This window comes from Anarrhichthys ocellatus, unplaced genomic scaffold (assembly GCF_004355925.1).
Source record: "Anarrhichthys ocellatus isolate YVR2014 unplaced genomic scaffold, GSC_Weel_1.0 scaffold192, whole genome shotgun sequence".
NCBI classification, from domain to species: Eukaryota; Metazoa; Chordata; class Actinopteri; order Perciformes; family Anarhichadidae; genus Anarrhichthys; species Anarrhichthys ocellatus.
Window position 1 is genome coordinate 75,148 of NW_022280222.1, and position 16,796 is coordinate 91,943.

A 16,796-nucleotide genomic window follows, 5' to 3' on the forward strand; every position below is an offset into this window, starting at 1 on the left:
CAATACACATGCACAAAGTAATCACAGACAGCTGCTCTTTAAAATATAACAGAGTTTATTACGTTCTAATACTAATGATCTAGTCAACTAATATCTAAACTAACAACAACTATACATTCATGAGCACGCTATCTAAAATCAACAGACGATTGAAAAGAGGAGGGGGGAGTGTGTGTGTGTGTGTGTGTATGTGTGCGAAAGGGGGAGGAGCGAGGGAACAGCTCAGCGACGTATGACGTAGTTGGGACGTGGTGACGTCTCTCATGCGCGAGACTCAAAATGGCGGATAGCCAACAGGAGACCCGGCATCTAGTGCCGGTAGCCGTTTAGCTCAAAGCTATATATGTGTGTATTAGTAAAAGAGAAGGGAAAGGAACAAAACAAAATGAAATAAAACAAAAGATTAAGATCCTCTGCGCCGCGCTGGAGTATGGAAGATTGCTCTGTCAGCCAGGGCAGCAAGAACAGCGACTTTGTCTCAGCCGGCGGTTCCGACCTCCTGAACTGATGAGAAGCAACTTCGACCTCACTGCGGCTGTCTCGACACGAATCACGGTAGCATGAAATACACGGTAACTTCTACACAACACTAGCAATTTCAGGGATCGCCAGTGTCGGTGATCATAAAGCATATACCACGTTATAAAAATGAACAGTACTTTAAGCACACAAACAAGATAAAATAAACACAAATTAACTCTCTCTAACTCTGCCCAGACTCTATTTCGCCTTACGGTATGATGCAATCGTAGTGATTGAGGGGGGTTCTTCTGAGCTTCGATGGGCACAGGCAGCACGGCTGCGGGGGAGGTGTTCTCTCGGTAGGAGATTTTTAAGGGATTTTCGCGTCCTTATGGCCGGAGCAAACGAGGCGCTTGGTGGAGAGTGGAAGTTCTCTCTTTCTGAAGAAGTCTTGCTTCTTCACTTCTGCAGGACTAAAAAGGGGTTCGCTTTGTGGATACGAACAAAGATAAAATAGACAGTTTGGTGAATTCGGCCAGCGAATATAAACTGTTAGACCTAGGATTTGGTTGAAAAGGGAAACAACGTTGGTGTGCTCCCTAGCTCGACGGAGGTCGAAGGGAAAAAGCATTGAGGTGGGGGTTGCAGGTAGTTTTGTAGAACAGTGGCTGAACCACAGGGGTCCTGGGGTGTCTTGGCTCTCGGCCAATTAGATTGCAGCGCTGCTTTCAGGTAACTTCAGGAATGCATAGTTTTTGGGGGAGCAAGATCGTCTTACCGGAGGTCCCGCCTCGGCATCCCTGCTCTTGTCCAATGAGAGCAGTGTGGCATTTTGGGGAGGAAACTCACACCCTAATGTGAATTTCTTCAAAGTTGGGGGGTTTGGTGCTCATCAAACTACAATCAGGATGAAACCTTTGCTTGCAAAAGGCAAGGCCTGACTCTCTCTCTTTGTTCCACAGCACATGTCGAAGCCATATAGTCAGATCCCAACACATCTAACCGTTGAGTTACCTCAGTCTGCGCCAACGAGTAGGGTTGAAGGGTAGAGGAAGCCCGGGAGGGAGTATTCTCCGTCAGGACTGCGAAGCGGTTGGAGGTGTTTAATGAAAGCTCCCCAGCTGGTTTTCTCAGGAGGCTATGGGTCGGGTCTATAGCAGGTCCTCTCAGCTCGTGGTCGGAGGACCGACTCTCCTCCCCGTCCGCAGGGCCGGGTAGCCAGGGAACAGTGTCCGCAGTGTCCGAGACCAGCTGAGATTGCATAGATGAGATATGCTTTGCCTGGGCCGCCGCTACGGATACGAATCCGTCGATCAGCTGTTCCCTTTTCCGGACTTCAGACTCTAGGCGGTGAAAATCGTCCCTTAACTGTGAGTATGTGAGTTTGCAATCTCCACATAGACCTGGCTGAATGGCCATGTTGGAAGTTCCTGCTTCCGGTTTATCTGAAATGAGAGGGAAAAGGTGATGGCTCTGCTCAGAAGTTCTCACAAAAACAAACAAACAAATGTATGTAGCAGAAGTCGGAAGGCGAGTGAAAGGCGTAAAGGTGTGTGTGATCCGATGGCCTCCACGCTGTCTCAGCTGCAGTTCACACCGCTGCAGTTCACACCACACTACAGGCTGGTGATGTGCTGCTCTGTGCTCTCTCGCTGCTGCTCTGTGCTAATGGAAACATAAATTAGATATATTTTGACTATTGACGTTTCTGAACCAAAAACCACACATGGTTAACATTGTGAAGTGATTGGTTAGGTTAGGTCAGGGGTCGGCAACCTGCGGCTCCGGAGCCGCATGCGGCTCTTCAGCCCCTCTGTTGCGGCTCCCTGAGTCTACATCCACACTAATACGTTTTTGTGTTAAAACTGAGTTTTAACACGAAAACGATCTCCGTCCACATGCCGTGTCAGCACCGTTTTCTAAATGATCTCGGTCCAGACTAAAACGCCTGAAATCGAATATCACGTGACTTCACGTACACTAGGCATGCGGGTCGATGCCGGTGTAAACAGGAAGTAGATTGGTTGCTCAAAGCCGCTAACGTGACTTCAGATGGCCGCTCCGTAGGTCTGATAACGCCGCTGGACACGCTGCTCGCTAATCGCTCCATTAACAGCTGCTTCCTCCGTAATAATGCAGACTTTAACTGAACAACAGCTGCTAGTAAAGACAACAAGGTCAGTAATACCTGCAACTCCTCCGTTTTCGGTGCTTTGAAAACTCCGGCGTAGATGTGCGTCTCATCCTATTACGTCTGGTAACCGCAGGGTCAACGGTTCGATCCTTGACTGGGACGTGTCACGTGTCGTAGTGTGCCTGAGCAAGACACTGAACCCCAGGCTCCCCGGGCGCCTGTCATTGGCAGCCCACTGCTCCCTATATACAGGGATGGGTCAAATGCAGAATTCAAATTTTGTGTATGTATATGACAATAAAAAGGGTTTCTATTCAAAATGGCTCTTTGGATAGTAAAGGTTGCCGACCCATGGGCTAAGGCAACAAGGTTAGAAAAAAGATCAGTTTGTATAAAAAAAAATAACTGGGGTGAATAAATAACCACCTTTAGCTGACTTCTTATAAAAAGTTGTGCAACAAGACTAACAACTTTGCATAACAAGCGTAAAGTCAGCGTTTACTTTTGGTTTCACATGGTACACAAACAGTGGTCTCCTGGGTGAAAGTCCTGTGTTTGACTGTGAGGTTGTGCTTCAGTGGTGCATATTTCGAAACAAAATTTCTCCATCCAGCTCGGCAGCAGCATCTGCGCCTCCTCCTGCGATCCCTCAGCTCCAGTACGGGTGTCCTGTCACAGGACACAGAGCTGGGGGCTCCTCATGCCAACCTCCCTCCCCTTGGACACGAGTCTGTGGCCCTGGACAAGCTGCTGTCCCTGCCTGAGAGACAGCAGCTGCAGAAGGCAGGAGCTGGACTACTGTTGTGGGACCAAGAAAGGGAGGCGGAAGAAGAAGAACAAATGAGAGGAGGGCGAAGAGGAGGAGAGAGAGGCAGCTTGGTGGGAACCAGGCGAAGGAGCGAGGGCGACAGAAAGAAAAGGGATGGAGGTGATGTTTGTGGGCTGCTCGTGGATTTAAGTGCAGGGGGAGGAGGAGGGAAAATAGGCAGGGAGCTCCACACAGGTCTGTCTCCAGCTCCGGCCTCAGCACCTCCAACAATGGCCCTGCCACTTGTCTCCTCACATGCTCCACAAAGGTATTTCAATCTTTTAATTTTCTATTTTATTTGGTTATTGTGATTGTATCTACTTTTGATGATACATGTGACTGGTAACCCTTTACCTCAACTCCCATTTAAGCTTCATAATCATTATATAAACATAAAATAAGTGGTTTATATCACAATATAATGTGGTGCAGGGGTCACCTAATTGGCGGACCGCAGTGCGGATCCGTACCCAGACGCCGTTGTATCCGGACCCAGGACCTAAAACCGATAGATAATTGAGAATTATTACATTTTGACGGAGCGCTTCCATTTTAACCGGCGCAGCTTTTTCAGTTCAGCAACTCACCACCAGGTGGTGATAAGTTGACAGCTCTGCTCCTCTCTTCACCCGAGTGTCCAAGACATATGGCCGCAGATCAGATGATACGATTACAAAGTCAATCATTGATCTCTGGCCTAAGGTGTTCTGGGGCTGCTACTCCACCTCCTCGGCCGGTGCCTCGAGGAATGCGAGTATTGATATGACTTGGAGGAGTTGTTCATTTAGGCTGACATATTCTTCATTACATAGCCAGGTTTCAGTTAGACAAAATAAATCAATATGATTATCTGATATTAGCTCATTTACTAATACAGCTTTAGATGACAAAGCTCTGATATTTAAGAGTCCACATTTAATTATCCTATTTTGTTGCACTGTTGCGGTAGTTTTAACTTGGATTAGGTTATTTTGTTTAACTCCTCGATAGTTTATTTTTGATTTAATTAATTGAAGTGGCCGTGGGGCAGACACAGTCTCTATGTGGTTTTGGGTGAGTAACTGCTCTAATGGAAGCTCAGAGGAGTGTGTAAGACTGACACTGCTTCCTGGTCTGAACTCTGGGTTGTCATGGACCAGGTCCACACAGAAACTGGGTCAGATTTGCAGAAATTAACAGTCACAACACAAGATTGGGAGAGGATGGGACAGGTGTGGTAGTGCCAAACAATTGAAACCAATATAACAAAACTTGGCCTAACTACCTAACCTCTGAAATCAAACACAAAATGGCTTCTCTAGCCTATCTAAATGTGCTCGACCAAAACCCAAATACAGATGAGGCACCAACCAATAAGCCTAGTGTATCTAGACACAGCAAATCTTCGTGATGTGACCTTTCGTATCAAGGCTTCGAAGCTTGTGTCGAGTAATCCAGGAAGATTTTTATGAGGCGCGTATCGAGGCTTGTGTTGATGACGTATGTGGTGACGTTTGAAGCCTCGCGAGCCGGCCATACCACGTGACTGATTCAGGAAATAGTTCACGGGTCTGGCGTGCGATTCAAAATATAAGGGGCAGCGAAACGCAATGGATTCCCCCTCACATTTTGTGTACTTCTGACTTTATTGCGCTTTTGTTTGCAAACTATTCTCTGTACCCCAGCTTCATCTGTGCAAGGGTGTTTTCTAAAGCAGGCGAAATGATCAAAAAAAAAAAGGAACCGCCTGAAGCCCAGCACAGTGGAAAAGTTGTTATTTTTAAATAAAAAGGAATCAAATGTTTTACGTGTTACATGTTGTCCCTAGTAACATAAGGATAGTCACAAACCAAGAAACACAAGCACATTTGGCTGTGGTCAATGGTAGAAAGGGTTGTCCGGTAACCGCAAGGTTGGCGGTTTGGCTGCTATGCCGATGTGTCCCTGAGCAAGACACTGAACTGCTAACTGCTCCCCGGGCGATTCTCAGCAGCCCACTGCTCCCAATAAACTAAGGATGGGTTAAATGCAGTAGTCAAATTTTGTATATGTGTATGACAATAAAATCCTAAAGTTAACTTTTTTTTTTTTACTTTTCACATCACAACCCTCTCCCCAATTTGTTTCCACTTTCCCTTTTGACCCCACCATTGTATCATAAAGACAGACACCATATTAATAAGTTCATAAGTTATGTATCACACATCACAAACATCATTCATTCATTTATTCAATTCAATGCTTCACACACCAAAGCCATGGTGTCATTTTAATCACTCTGCCTGTTTTACATTTATTGTCCACTTGATAGCACAGTAGAGCAAATGAAGCACCATGAAGCTTCAACCCATGTGTGAACCAATTGGATGGAAAGCTTCAATGCTTCATGAAGCTTCATCTCGACATCACTAGCAAATCTACTACGTGGGTGCCAATGTGCAGGGTACACCAGACTCACCTACTGTCCGCAACCTCTCACCAGAAACACTAACAAGTTTAGCTCTCAGCATTGACAGGAAACCATAGAAGACCAGCCCCTGAACTCCTGAGTCCCTGATCTTATCCGTGGCTCTCCGTCCGCCAATTGGCCAGCCTGCCGCTGGTGCCACCCACCGATCACGACGACTGGCCCCCACAGGTGGAACCCAATCAACTGATTGCCAGGATAGGAGACTGAGGGAGAGAGGAAAAAAGGAATGGCAGGAGGGGAGAAAACACAACACGTAACAAACATGGTTTTATGAATAGTCAGAAGTTGAGGCACAAGAAGCAAGGCAATCTAGCCAAAATACAAAAAAAACGTAATATGAACTGCATTCTTACTTTACTCTGAACTTTTTCTTCTCATTTTATGCTTTATCCCCCAACATTAGTTACTGTCACCCGATCACCTTTTCCGATTCAGATTTTTTACCAAATCCCACTAACAGTCTTATATTTTTCAGAGGAAAAAGTTGTCGCCGTGTCCATCTTTTTTCTCACATTCACTAATTGCTTCTCTCTTCATCGTCTCTACCCATGAAGTGGATGCATGCATGACAGTGGTTATGCATCCACCTTTCTTATGAATAAAACCTCTTTTTATAAACACATTTTTAAGATTGGTGGCTCCAGATCTTTAACAGGGGAAGCAAAAGCAAGCATCTGCTTTACACAATAAGTCGGCCAGAGCTGAGAGCAATACCCACTTGGGCTAAATGCCCAGATCAGGTATGATCTCAGACTACGACAGTGTGTTTGTGTTTCAACCTTGATATGGATAGCACCAACCCCATTCTCTTGCCACCGATCCTTGCTATTGATGCTAGAGGGGTGCACAAGATCTCCGGTTGATTATATGCCTGAGAAAAACATTGTAGAGGTATTAACAGTCAGATCAGTGGCACTATGCTGTTTGATAACTACAAAAAACACTGCTCGTTCAACGGACAGCTTATAAATGTACATTCTGTCTAGGAGAGAGGAGAGAGGAAGAGGCCCAGATGAAGATGACCGTCCTTTCCACAGCAAACATCCTTCCAGCAGGTTAGACGGCAGGCGTGGGACATTAAGACACTCCTCCTCAGTGGATGCTATCAAGAGCGGGCAGAGTTACTGGGAAAAGAGGCTGCAGCTGAGACACAGCTGTACTGGTGAGAACGGCACTGCACTTAACCCAGTTCAACCTCTCTCCTGTGTGCAGCACACTGTGTTCATAACTCAGTCTGAAATTGCAGTACAGATGATTGATGTTTTTTTTTCTTTATTTATGTGTGATGCACACAATGTGCCCAACCCTCAAGACACCAAAGATACACAAAGTGGCTGTTATATTGACTGGGAAAGGACTGTATATTTCTACTGGTTCATTAAAAGTTGTGGCCACCAGGGGTGACTGGGTCAACATCCGCCAAATCCCTTCTACTTCAATCAGTACTGTCCGTAGGACCTCTTCTGGGACAGTTTGGGTCTGAATGGTGGCGTAGAGCGCATCTTTCACTGATCTCACTTCTCTCTCCCAGACACCTCCAAAGTGTGGTGCACCTGGGGGGTTGAACTGAAACTTGATCTGGTGTTTAGCCAGGAGTGTGGGGTGCATGGTTTTGAATGCCTCATCTAGTTCTCTAGTTCTCTAGTTCTCTTAGTGCCCTGGTCAGAGCGAAGCTCTGCTGGTTTGCCTCTTCGTGCAATAAAGCGGCGGAGAGCCATCAAAAAGGAGTCAGTGTCCATGCTAGATAAAACATCTAGGTGCACGGCCCGTGTTGTCAGGCACTTAAACAGTATGCCCCATCTCTTCTCGTGGTGACGGCCAACCTTCACTGTGAAGGGCCCAAAACAGTCTGTGCCTGTGGAGTAAAATGGAGGCTTCAGCAGCCTCAGTCTGGACTGAGGGAGGTCTGCCATCTTGGGCACCACTGGAGTCGCTCTCCACCTCTCCGGTCCAGTCCAGTCCGGTCAGGAGTACTGATGGCGTTTCACAGCTTCACGGCCATGCAGAATCCAATATTTGCGGCGAAGCTCTGCAAAGAGGCGCTCTGATCCTGGATGATGGAGGCCCTTGTCTAAGTCCTGAATGATGAGCTGGGTCACTTTATGCCGAGAGTCCAGTACCACTGGGTGGATGGCATCTGGCTCTAACTGGTCGCTGCGGCGGAGCCTTCCTCCAACGCGGATGAGACCCACAGTTTCATCATACTCCGGGGCTAGGGAGAGCAGCCTACTGGTGGCAGATACTGGCTTACCGGCACACAAGAGGTTGAACTCCTCAGGGAAACTGTCCTGCTGGGCTTGTCTCAAAACGTCTCTTTCTGCTTTCTGGTAATCTTCTGCAGGAAGACTGTCTTGGTCTACTGCCGCCCCATGGCGGGACTGTGCAAACGCCTCTGTCAGTGCTCTGAAGGAGGTGAACTGGTTGGCGTCTGGTAGCAGAGGATTATGAGCAGTCATGGTGAAGCAGCTGATGGTAGGTTTTCGCAGTTCAACAGAATTCACTGTCTCTCCTGAGGCTGGCTGTGTGGGCCAGAATTCAGGTGGCTGCTGCAAGAAGTCAGGGCCCTGGCTCCACCTACTTTTACCGGCCAGTTCCAACAGTGTCTTCCCTCGTGTCTTCCCTCGCGTGAGGTCATCAGCTGGGTTGTTGACAGAGTCCACGTACCTCCAGGCACGGATCCAGTCAGCTACTGGATCTCAGCCACTCTTGTTCCTACGAACACTTTGTATCTGCAGGAGTCTGACTGGAGCCAAGTGAGGACTGTTGTGGAATCTGTCCAGAAGACGACGTCGCGGATATACACAGTCAGCTCTCTTTGCAGTAATGTGGCCAATTGGGCACCTGTCAGTGCAGCACAGAGCTCTAGTCTCGGCACTGATTGCTGTTTCTTTGGGGATACCCTGGATCTGGCAGTTAGGAAAGACACTTCCACACGGCCATGTGAGTTCTCTGCACGCATGTAGGCCACTGAGCTGTAAGCTCTCTCTGAAGCGTCAGCAAAGATGTGCAGGTCTCGCTGGAGGTTTGAAGTGTCCATCTCAGGGCCCAGATAGCAGCGAGGCAGTGAAATCTGAGACAGATGCTGCAACTCCTCCTCCCATGTCAGCCATGGCTTCAGCACATCATCAGGCAGTGACGGGTCGTCCCAATCTCTTTGCTTTCCCCATAGTTGCTGCACAAGGATCTTAGCCTGCGTCGTGAAGGGGACAATAAAGCCCAGTGGGTCGTACAGGCGTGCCAGGACCCGGTACATATTTCTCATGGTGGGTTTGGGTCTATCCAGCATCCGATATTTATATCTCAAGGTGTCTGAATTGCAGAGCCAGCGGAGTCCCAGTGCGAGCTCTTGTGGGTCCGTGCCTGACTCGTTGAGCCACAACTCACTGTTTTCGGATCTGGCTTCTTTGGGCAGGTGGCTAATGACCTCAGGGGTGTTACTGGCCCACTGGCGTAGTTCAAATCCACCTGTAGCCAGCAATGATGTCAGTTTGTCAACTAGGCGTCGGGCCTCTTCAACAGAGGAGAGACTCTGCAGGAGGTTGTCCACATAGAAGGACCTTTCTATGGAGATACGGACATCCTCCCCTGGCTGACTGTGGTCAAATACATGTTTCTGCAGTGCGAAAGTTGCACAGAAGGGACTGAAGGTGGTGCCAAACGGAAGGACTTGCCATGTGTAGATGCTTGGTGGTTCCTCTGTCTTCAGGTCGCGCCACAAGAAGCATAGCAAATGCTTGTCTTCAGGGAGCAGCCTCACCTGGTGAAACATGCCCTTGATATCACTGCTGACGGCAATGGTGTGCTCTCTGAATCGCAGCAGTACCCCTAGTAGACTGGAACTTAAAGTGGGACCAGGCAGCAGCAGCTCATTGAGGTTGTCTCCCTTATACGCAAAAGAGCAATTGAAAACAATCCTGTTTTTTTCATTGTGGCTTACCATGTGATGTGGTATGAACCAGGACTCTACTGCATCGCTAAGCTCCTCCTCTGGCACTTTCACTGCATAGCCCGCTTTTTCGAGCTTTCTGATCTCTGCGCAGTAAGCAGCTGCTCTTTGCGGGTCTCGTAGCAGGCGTCTCTCCGTGCTGCGGAGGTTGGCTAACACAGCCCCCTTACATGCCTGGAGCTGTGGCATGTTCTTCACCCTGAGGAGGGGAGTGGCGTAGCGCTGGATCCCATCGACGTCCACTCGTATGGTCTTTGCCTCCAACAGTTGGACTGCTTCCTGATCCTGCCTGGATCGTGTGGAAAGCTTCTCACTCCTGTAGGGAAGGACATATAGCTGCCACAATCTCTCTACACTCTGCAGAAGCTCAGACTCAGGTGAGAGGGTGGATATGTTTAGACATTGTTGTGCTGTCGACTGCTGCTTGATGTGCTTGGTTGGTCCCTGAAGCGTCCAGCCCAATCTTGTCTTCACTGCCGCTGGCCCACCTGGAGGTCCTAGACACACCGGCTCTACTGGAGTGATGAGGTGGGGGTAGTCTGACCCAATTAACAACAGAGGTTGCACTCTATCTAGTGCTTGGAGAGGAAGGCCTCTTAGGTGTTTGTGCTTCTTCAAAAGCGCATTTATCGGGTATGTGTGCTCAGCCAGACCCAGTTGATCAGCAGTAAATGCTCTGTGTATCTTGAAGGACTTCTGTGGCTGGTCGGCTGGGGAGATGGAGAAAGACACAGCAGCGCCATGCAGAAGCCTGACATCCTGCAGAACAGTTCTGAGAACCAAATCCTCTGGCTCACCAGATAGCTTAAGTCTCTGCGTTGCTGCTGGAAGGAGGATGGTCCGCTCCGACCCATCATCTAGGATGGCATGTGTCTCTAAGGTGTGCTCACCATTGCGCAGCAACACCTTACTCACTTTGAGTAGGACTTGGCTGCACCCGGACCGTCTGTCCAAGTACAGTACGTCATTGGTTGTGCTGACAAGGCAGGACGTATTCTCAGCTGCAGGTTTTATATTCACATCGTGCAGATGCTTCCCCTTACACTTCTGACACGTAAATTTCAGGCGGCACTGTGCAGCCTGGTGCGAGCGGCCGCATCTCCAGCATCTTTTGTTGATCTTGATCCAGGCTATTTTTTGTTCAGCTGTGCAAAGCTTACACACTGGTCGAGAAAGTGCTGCGTGTTTAAGCAGTAGTGGCAGTATGCCGTCCTATCTGGCTGCTTGGCACTTAGGGGTGGCTTCACTGCTGCTGGTGAGCTCTCAGGCTGGTCTGTAGTGTGCAGGATGCTGCTGCTCCTGCCACTCTTGCTCCTGTCGAGGTAATTCTCTGGCCGTGGTCCTGATTTGCTCTTATCCTCTCTGTACAGTGAATCGTACACTGTCTCTTGAATCTTCAGCTCATAGTCGAGCTAGTCTGAAAAGTGCAAGAGGTTGGGGATGGTAACACGCATGGGGTACAGGAACCTCTTGAACTCAGCCCGCATATCCTGAGGTAGCTTGGACAACAGCCATGTCACATGTGACCCACAGTGGAGCTCAGTATGTCCACTGTCCCCAAGCTGATCTAACATACCAACCAGTGCTCTCAATCGCAGTGCAAACTGCTTGAACCCACAGATGGCTCCACGTGCGATGTTCCAGGCATCCATCAGGTCAGCGATTTTTCTGAGGGCTAACTGGTGCGCCATATTGTTCAATGAGGCTAGCCATTGTGTCAGTGTAGGGCTGCAACGAGTTGGTGTAGGAGTCCGCTATGAGCAGCGCCTCCTCATACTTCAGGTGGTCCACCAGGATCTGATATTTAAAGAGCTCTGTAGCATCCTGAGGCAGCAGGTTCTCTAGGGCAACCTTAAGCCGAGCAAACTCCCTAGGATCTCCTTTAGTGAATGCAGGGATTTTGGGCGTAGGACCGCGGTACACAGTCTCCTTGTAGTGGGAGGGTAACGGCTTGCTGGGCAGTGACTCCCTCCTTGGTGGGGTATAAGGTTCACAATACTCTGGTGTATGCATCCGGGAAACAGGATAAACTGGCTCTGGGCCACAGAGAGACTGCTCCTGACGTCTCGTCCACATGTCTCTCAGCGGCATTGTCAGCTCTGCCACAAGGTCCTGTGGTGGTGGTTGTGGCTGGTAAACAACATCTTCTGTTACAGGGGGTGGTGGCGGTGGCCAGTCATCATTATCCACTGGAGGCAGAGTGTGACTGCTAGCTTGCACAGGTGAGGGGAATAAGAGAGGGTGGTACATGTCGTCAGCCTGCACGACGTGCTGCTGCTGAGGGGGCTCAGACGTCTGTGAAACAGAGGGGGCTCTCTGTAGCAGCAGTGGTGGGTCAGGGAGTCGCCTGTGTATGTCCAACATCTGTTGCTGCAACCTGTGATTGTCTTCCATCAGCCTGTGGAGGGCTTCAAGGATTCTGCTGCAGGCCTCCGTCGATGAGAGGCAGGCGTACTCTGGAAAAAGGTGTCTGCATACTCAGGCTGGAAGGGATATTGAGCTGCCGCTCCCTGCGCAGCACTCCAGTCCTCATCTAGCCGGGCTGACGTTTCTCTCCGGGAAATTCTCCGCGCTGTAGTAAGACTGCTGCTGTGCTGGCATGGAGACAGCGTAATCTTCCATCCAGGCTGGTGGCCGTGTCTCTCGGCGGGGACGGGCGTCTGCAGGACGTGAAGTCCTCTGCTGATATGGAAACATCTTTAATCAATTCCACGGTGACCACTCTCATCCGGCTCGAAGGACCATTTGTTATATTGACTGGGAAAGGACTGTATATTTCTACTGGTTCATTAAAAGTTGTGGCCACCAGGGGGCATCGATCAGAATGCACTCCAGACAAGATGTTTCTTTGAGAGGTTTATTGACAATAGTCAAACAAGCAATTATGTGTGGTTCTGAAACAGACATACATGAAATAATAATTAGTAAAAACCTCTATACAACATTGGTTTCTAATTAGGACACACAGGAACAGAATACAGGCAGTGATAAACAGGTCCGGGACTCCTACAGTCACCACTTAGCAAACAACGAACAAGCTACTAAATATCAGAATAGATTGCCATGCAAATGACACAATATAACACTTATGACTAAATTAGACTAACACCAAACTTTCCGTCTACTTACTGGTTGTTTGCACGCACACAGTCTTGAAAGTCAAACTCCGAACAGCAACATAAACTCTAATCTATTTACAGACACGGCCGTCATTTCGCGCCGCCACTCTCGTTCAAGCCTTTTCACGAACTCAATGCCGTTAATATTAGTCCGCGAGCAGGTGACTGCCGTCCTCTTCCGCAAGGGGCGTAGTGCGGTTCCTGCTCGGCTGCTTCTCCGAAACCCGTCTGAGGTCGTCCTTCATCATAGTAGCCTATTCTTAAAAATGAAGGACTAATCATTCACAGGTGACCGATGTAAAATGTTCTAGAAGAAGACACTAAGGGTGACTGTGGCTAAGTGAAGAGCAGGGTTGTCCTTCAATCAGATGATTGGAGGTTCGATCCCCGGCTCTGCTAGTCGCATGTGGCCTCCTTGAGCAAGACACTTAACCATAGATAGTCTGATAGGCAGGTGGCACCTATTGTGTGAATGGGTGAATAATGACAATTAGTGTGAAAGCGCTTTGAGTGGTCGGAAAGACTAGAAAACCGCTATACAGTCCGTTACTTAATAGATTGATTAGTTTATCAACTAACCTTTTAACTAAGAGCTGACAATAGACATACATATGCATATAGGTCTTAATCCAAGCAGCACAAGTATATAGCTCAAACATTCAGTATTAATGTACACCTGGCTGCTTGTGCTACTGACCTGTAGTTTATATTGGTATAATGTGGAGTTAGACATACCTTTATGGGTAATGGGTAACAAATAACACTATAGACTGCACAGGGAAGTCACATCCACTTCAGTTTCCTCTATTGTCAGTTGCAGTTTGTGTGTATGTGAGAAATACAAATTAATTTAATTTTTATTTGTAATTTGACTTTCCATTTTATTTGGCTTTTATATATGGTGACTCTGCAACAAACATTCTCTCTCCTCCTCTCCTTCAGCTGGTATGGTAACCATTAAAAAGAGCAGCGTGCCAGTTGGGACATCAGACACCGATTCACGCTGCCGGACCAACAGCCAGGTAATGTGTGCAGAAAGACGCAGATACCCTGCAGTTTACAAGATGTTCCAACATATGGAAGGAAAAATAAAAAATTCAGTGATACTAAAAGTTTGGAAATGTTAGAGATACTATATAGGCACTCGTAAATTGCTCTGAGTTGGATCGTCACCCAAATGCCTAAAATACAGTGTAAAATGTAAATGTTATTAAGCTAATCTTTTGTTGCTTTCAATGTTTCATTGTGTGACGTTGGGCCTTTCTCAATACCCAAGTTCACAAGTACGGACTTGTGAACTTTTGGAGTATGGACTTGGAGTTCAGACTCCAAGTCCATACTCCAAAATACTCCAAAAGTTCACAAGTCCAGAGAACGCAGTAGGGACAATTGGAACAACAGCTTACTTGATGACATCACCACCTCAGCTGGTCTTGCTAATGAGTTTAATCTGTTTTTTTACTGTAATTTTTACAATCAAACTAAATATGACAACCCTGCTGTTTTCATTTTCATTTAAAATAAAAAATGATATATTATTATATAAGTGTATTATATTATATACACATACAGTATATACATATATATATACATACAATTATATTTATATATATATATATATAATTGTATGTATATATACAGTATGCATGTGGATCAGATCCGGATTGCTGTACTCTTTGCCGACGAGGAAAACGCTACAGAGACGTCAATACCAGCGGCAAGTTTCAAAAAGACTCGCCGAGATCAGGCTGTTCTAGGCGGGCACCGTGAGCGCTGAGCCCCCGGTGCTGGCGGGGTTTACTGCTGAGATCAGGCTGTTCTAGGCGGCTAACATGAGCGCTGAGCCCCCGGTGCTGGTTTACTGCCGGTCCCGCGAGCAACACCTCACATCTCCGAAATCGTCGGAGCATATTTTTAAATCGGCTGAATCTTTACAAACCTACCACAGATTTGATGCTTTAACAACTAACTTCTCGCCTCAAAACATCCTAAAATTACTTTCTATGACTTAACAACAGTAGTATTTAGAAAGTTTCAACTTCCAGTTGTGTGATTTCTCCTCCGCCATTGTTTCCTGTTGCTGGTGCAAAATGCATTCTGGGATATTTGGCTGTCCCAAGTACAGACAAGTCACCTCCGATGCATACCCGGTCAAATGGGCGGAGCGAGCCACATCCGGGCATTTGGACCGTGCTTGACCGTGCTTGACTTTGAATTGGAACAGTACTTGGGCTGAGACTGATGACGTTTCAAAAGTCCACGAGTTCACAAGTACAGAGAAGTACGCATATTGAGAAAGGCCCTATATGTGATTTTTGCATATGCAGCAGATGACCCAGAGCCTACAGGACACAAAGACAGAGGCCTTTATGGCGTTACCTCCAGGTGAAATGAGACCTCCCTGCAAACTGATGGACAGAACACACCATGTCACTGAGAAAGTCACCCAGGTTAGTAGGGATGACTTTGCACTCTAATGTTTCTGTTCTAAACTAGATAGACCAGCTTTGGTGTGTGGACCATGAAGGGTGCTGCTCCTCCTTCATATATATTGTAATGGAAAATTGTTTTTTTCTTATTGTTGTGTTGTGTGTGTGTGTGTGTGTGTGTGTGTGTGTGTGTGTGTATACATTGCAGTTCACTAACAAGGACCACGCCAATAACAGTGTGAGTTTCGAGAGGTTTATTGCATAATGGAATGATTGTTAGATTTAGGAAGTGGAAGGGGTAGAGGGATGAAGGGATGTAGGATAGGGGTAGAGGGATGAAGGGATGTAGGATAGGGGTAGAGGGATGAAGGGATGTAGGGTAGGGGTAGAGGTAGAGGGATGTATGGTAGGGGTAGGGGTAGAGGGATGTAGGGTAGGGATGGGAAATTAAGGGATGTAAGGTAGAAGATACGAGGAGGGTTATAGAAAGGAGGTTAGGCGAGCAATGGGGGACCGTCGGTGTCCGGCGGTTGGCGGGAACGGAGACTGTTGGGTGGGGGCCGTCTCTTAGGAAGCTCTGGCGGTGCAGAGTCCCCAAAAGATAGCCTCATGAGGACAGATGCCAGTGAGCGTTTCTGATGTTGTGCAGGTTGAAGCGGATGTAGGAGAGGTACGCGGTGGAAGACCAACGACCAAGAATCTTAATGATGTGGTCAGGAATTCCTTGACTCGAGGTGGCGCCAGTGCGGAATGAATGACCTGAGTAAAACTCGGGGGGTATTCCGGATCTGGCTAATATATAGCGGAAGTGGTGGTGGAAATGGGACCGCGTGGCCCCTTTGCCCGTTTCGGTGATGAAAAGGGGATCTTGAGGAGAAGTTTTGCTGGCTGATCTTGAGATTAAGCAATCGCGGATGGGTTCATACGGACTTAGGTATGTGTCTAGTCGAAAGACGTAGACCGTATTGGTTGGTCTTGCTACATTTGAGGTGATAGATGATGGTGTCAGGAGGATGAGTTGAGATGTCGTACATGGTGGCATGTCGTGACGGATTGTGGTCAGAGTTTGAGGCGGTGAACTCAGAGCAGCAAGAACATGGACTCGAATACTTTGTCCATGAAGGGAGAAAGGTAGCCTGAGCAAAGAGTGTGGATGCAGCGGGTGAGAAGGTCCGAGGTGAGGGGCAGACGTTTACGCATAGGCCGTGGTTCGGCTTTACGGAGACCTTTGAGTAACATCGCCATATGCGAGTGGGTAGAGGCTGGGCACGGCGTTCCTGAGGACAGTTTAGTGAAAAAGTTAATTCCGCTTATGTATACCGTATAGTGGAGGACTTTATCTTAAGGAGGGAATGGGCAAATGTAATGAAGTTCGTGAGGGTAAGGATGTCGAGTTATGGGAAGGGAAGGTTAAAAGAGGCGTGGAAAGCTTTGAAGCGGTTCCATCCG

The 16,796-nt window shown here is 47.8% G+C and overlaps 1 protein-coding gene across 1 annotated transcript; it reads left to right on the forward strand.

Annotated features, from left to right (window-relative positions):
• Positions 1-6,524: 6,524 nt before the first annotated feature.
• LOC116400711 (potassium voltage-gated channel subfamily H member 2-like) lies at positions 6,525-16,012 on the forward strand. The gene is made up of 5 exons (XM_031878676.1): positions 6,525-7,015; positions 13,861-13,940; positions 15,246-15,368; positions 15,556-15,563; positions 15,997-16,012. The coding sequence occupies exons 1-5, from the start codon at positions 6,823-6,825 to the stop codon at positions 16,010-16,012; spliced, it is 420 nt and encodes a 139-aa protein (XP_031734536.1). The 5' UTR covers positions 6,525-6,822.
• The last annotated feature ends 784 nt before the right edge of the window (positions 16,013-16,796 follow it).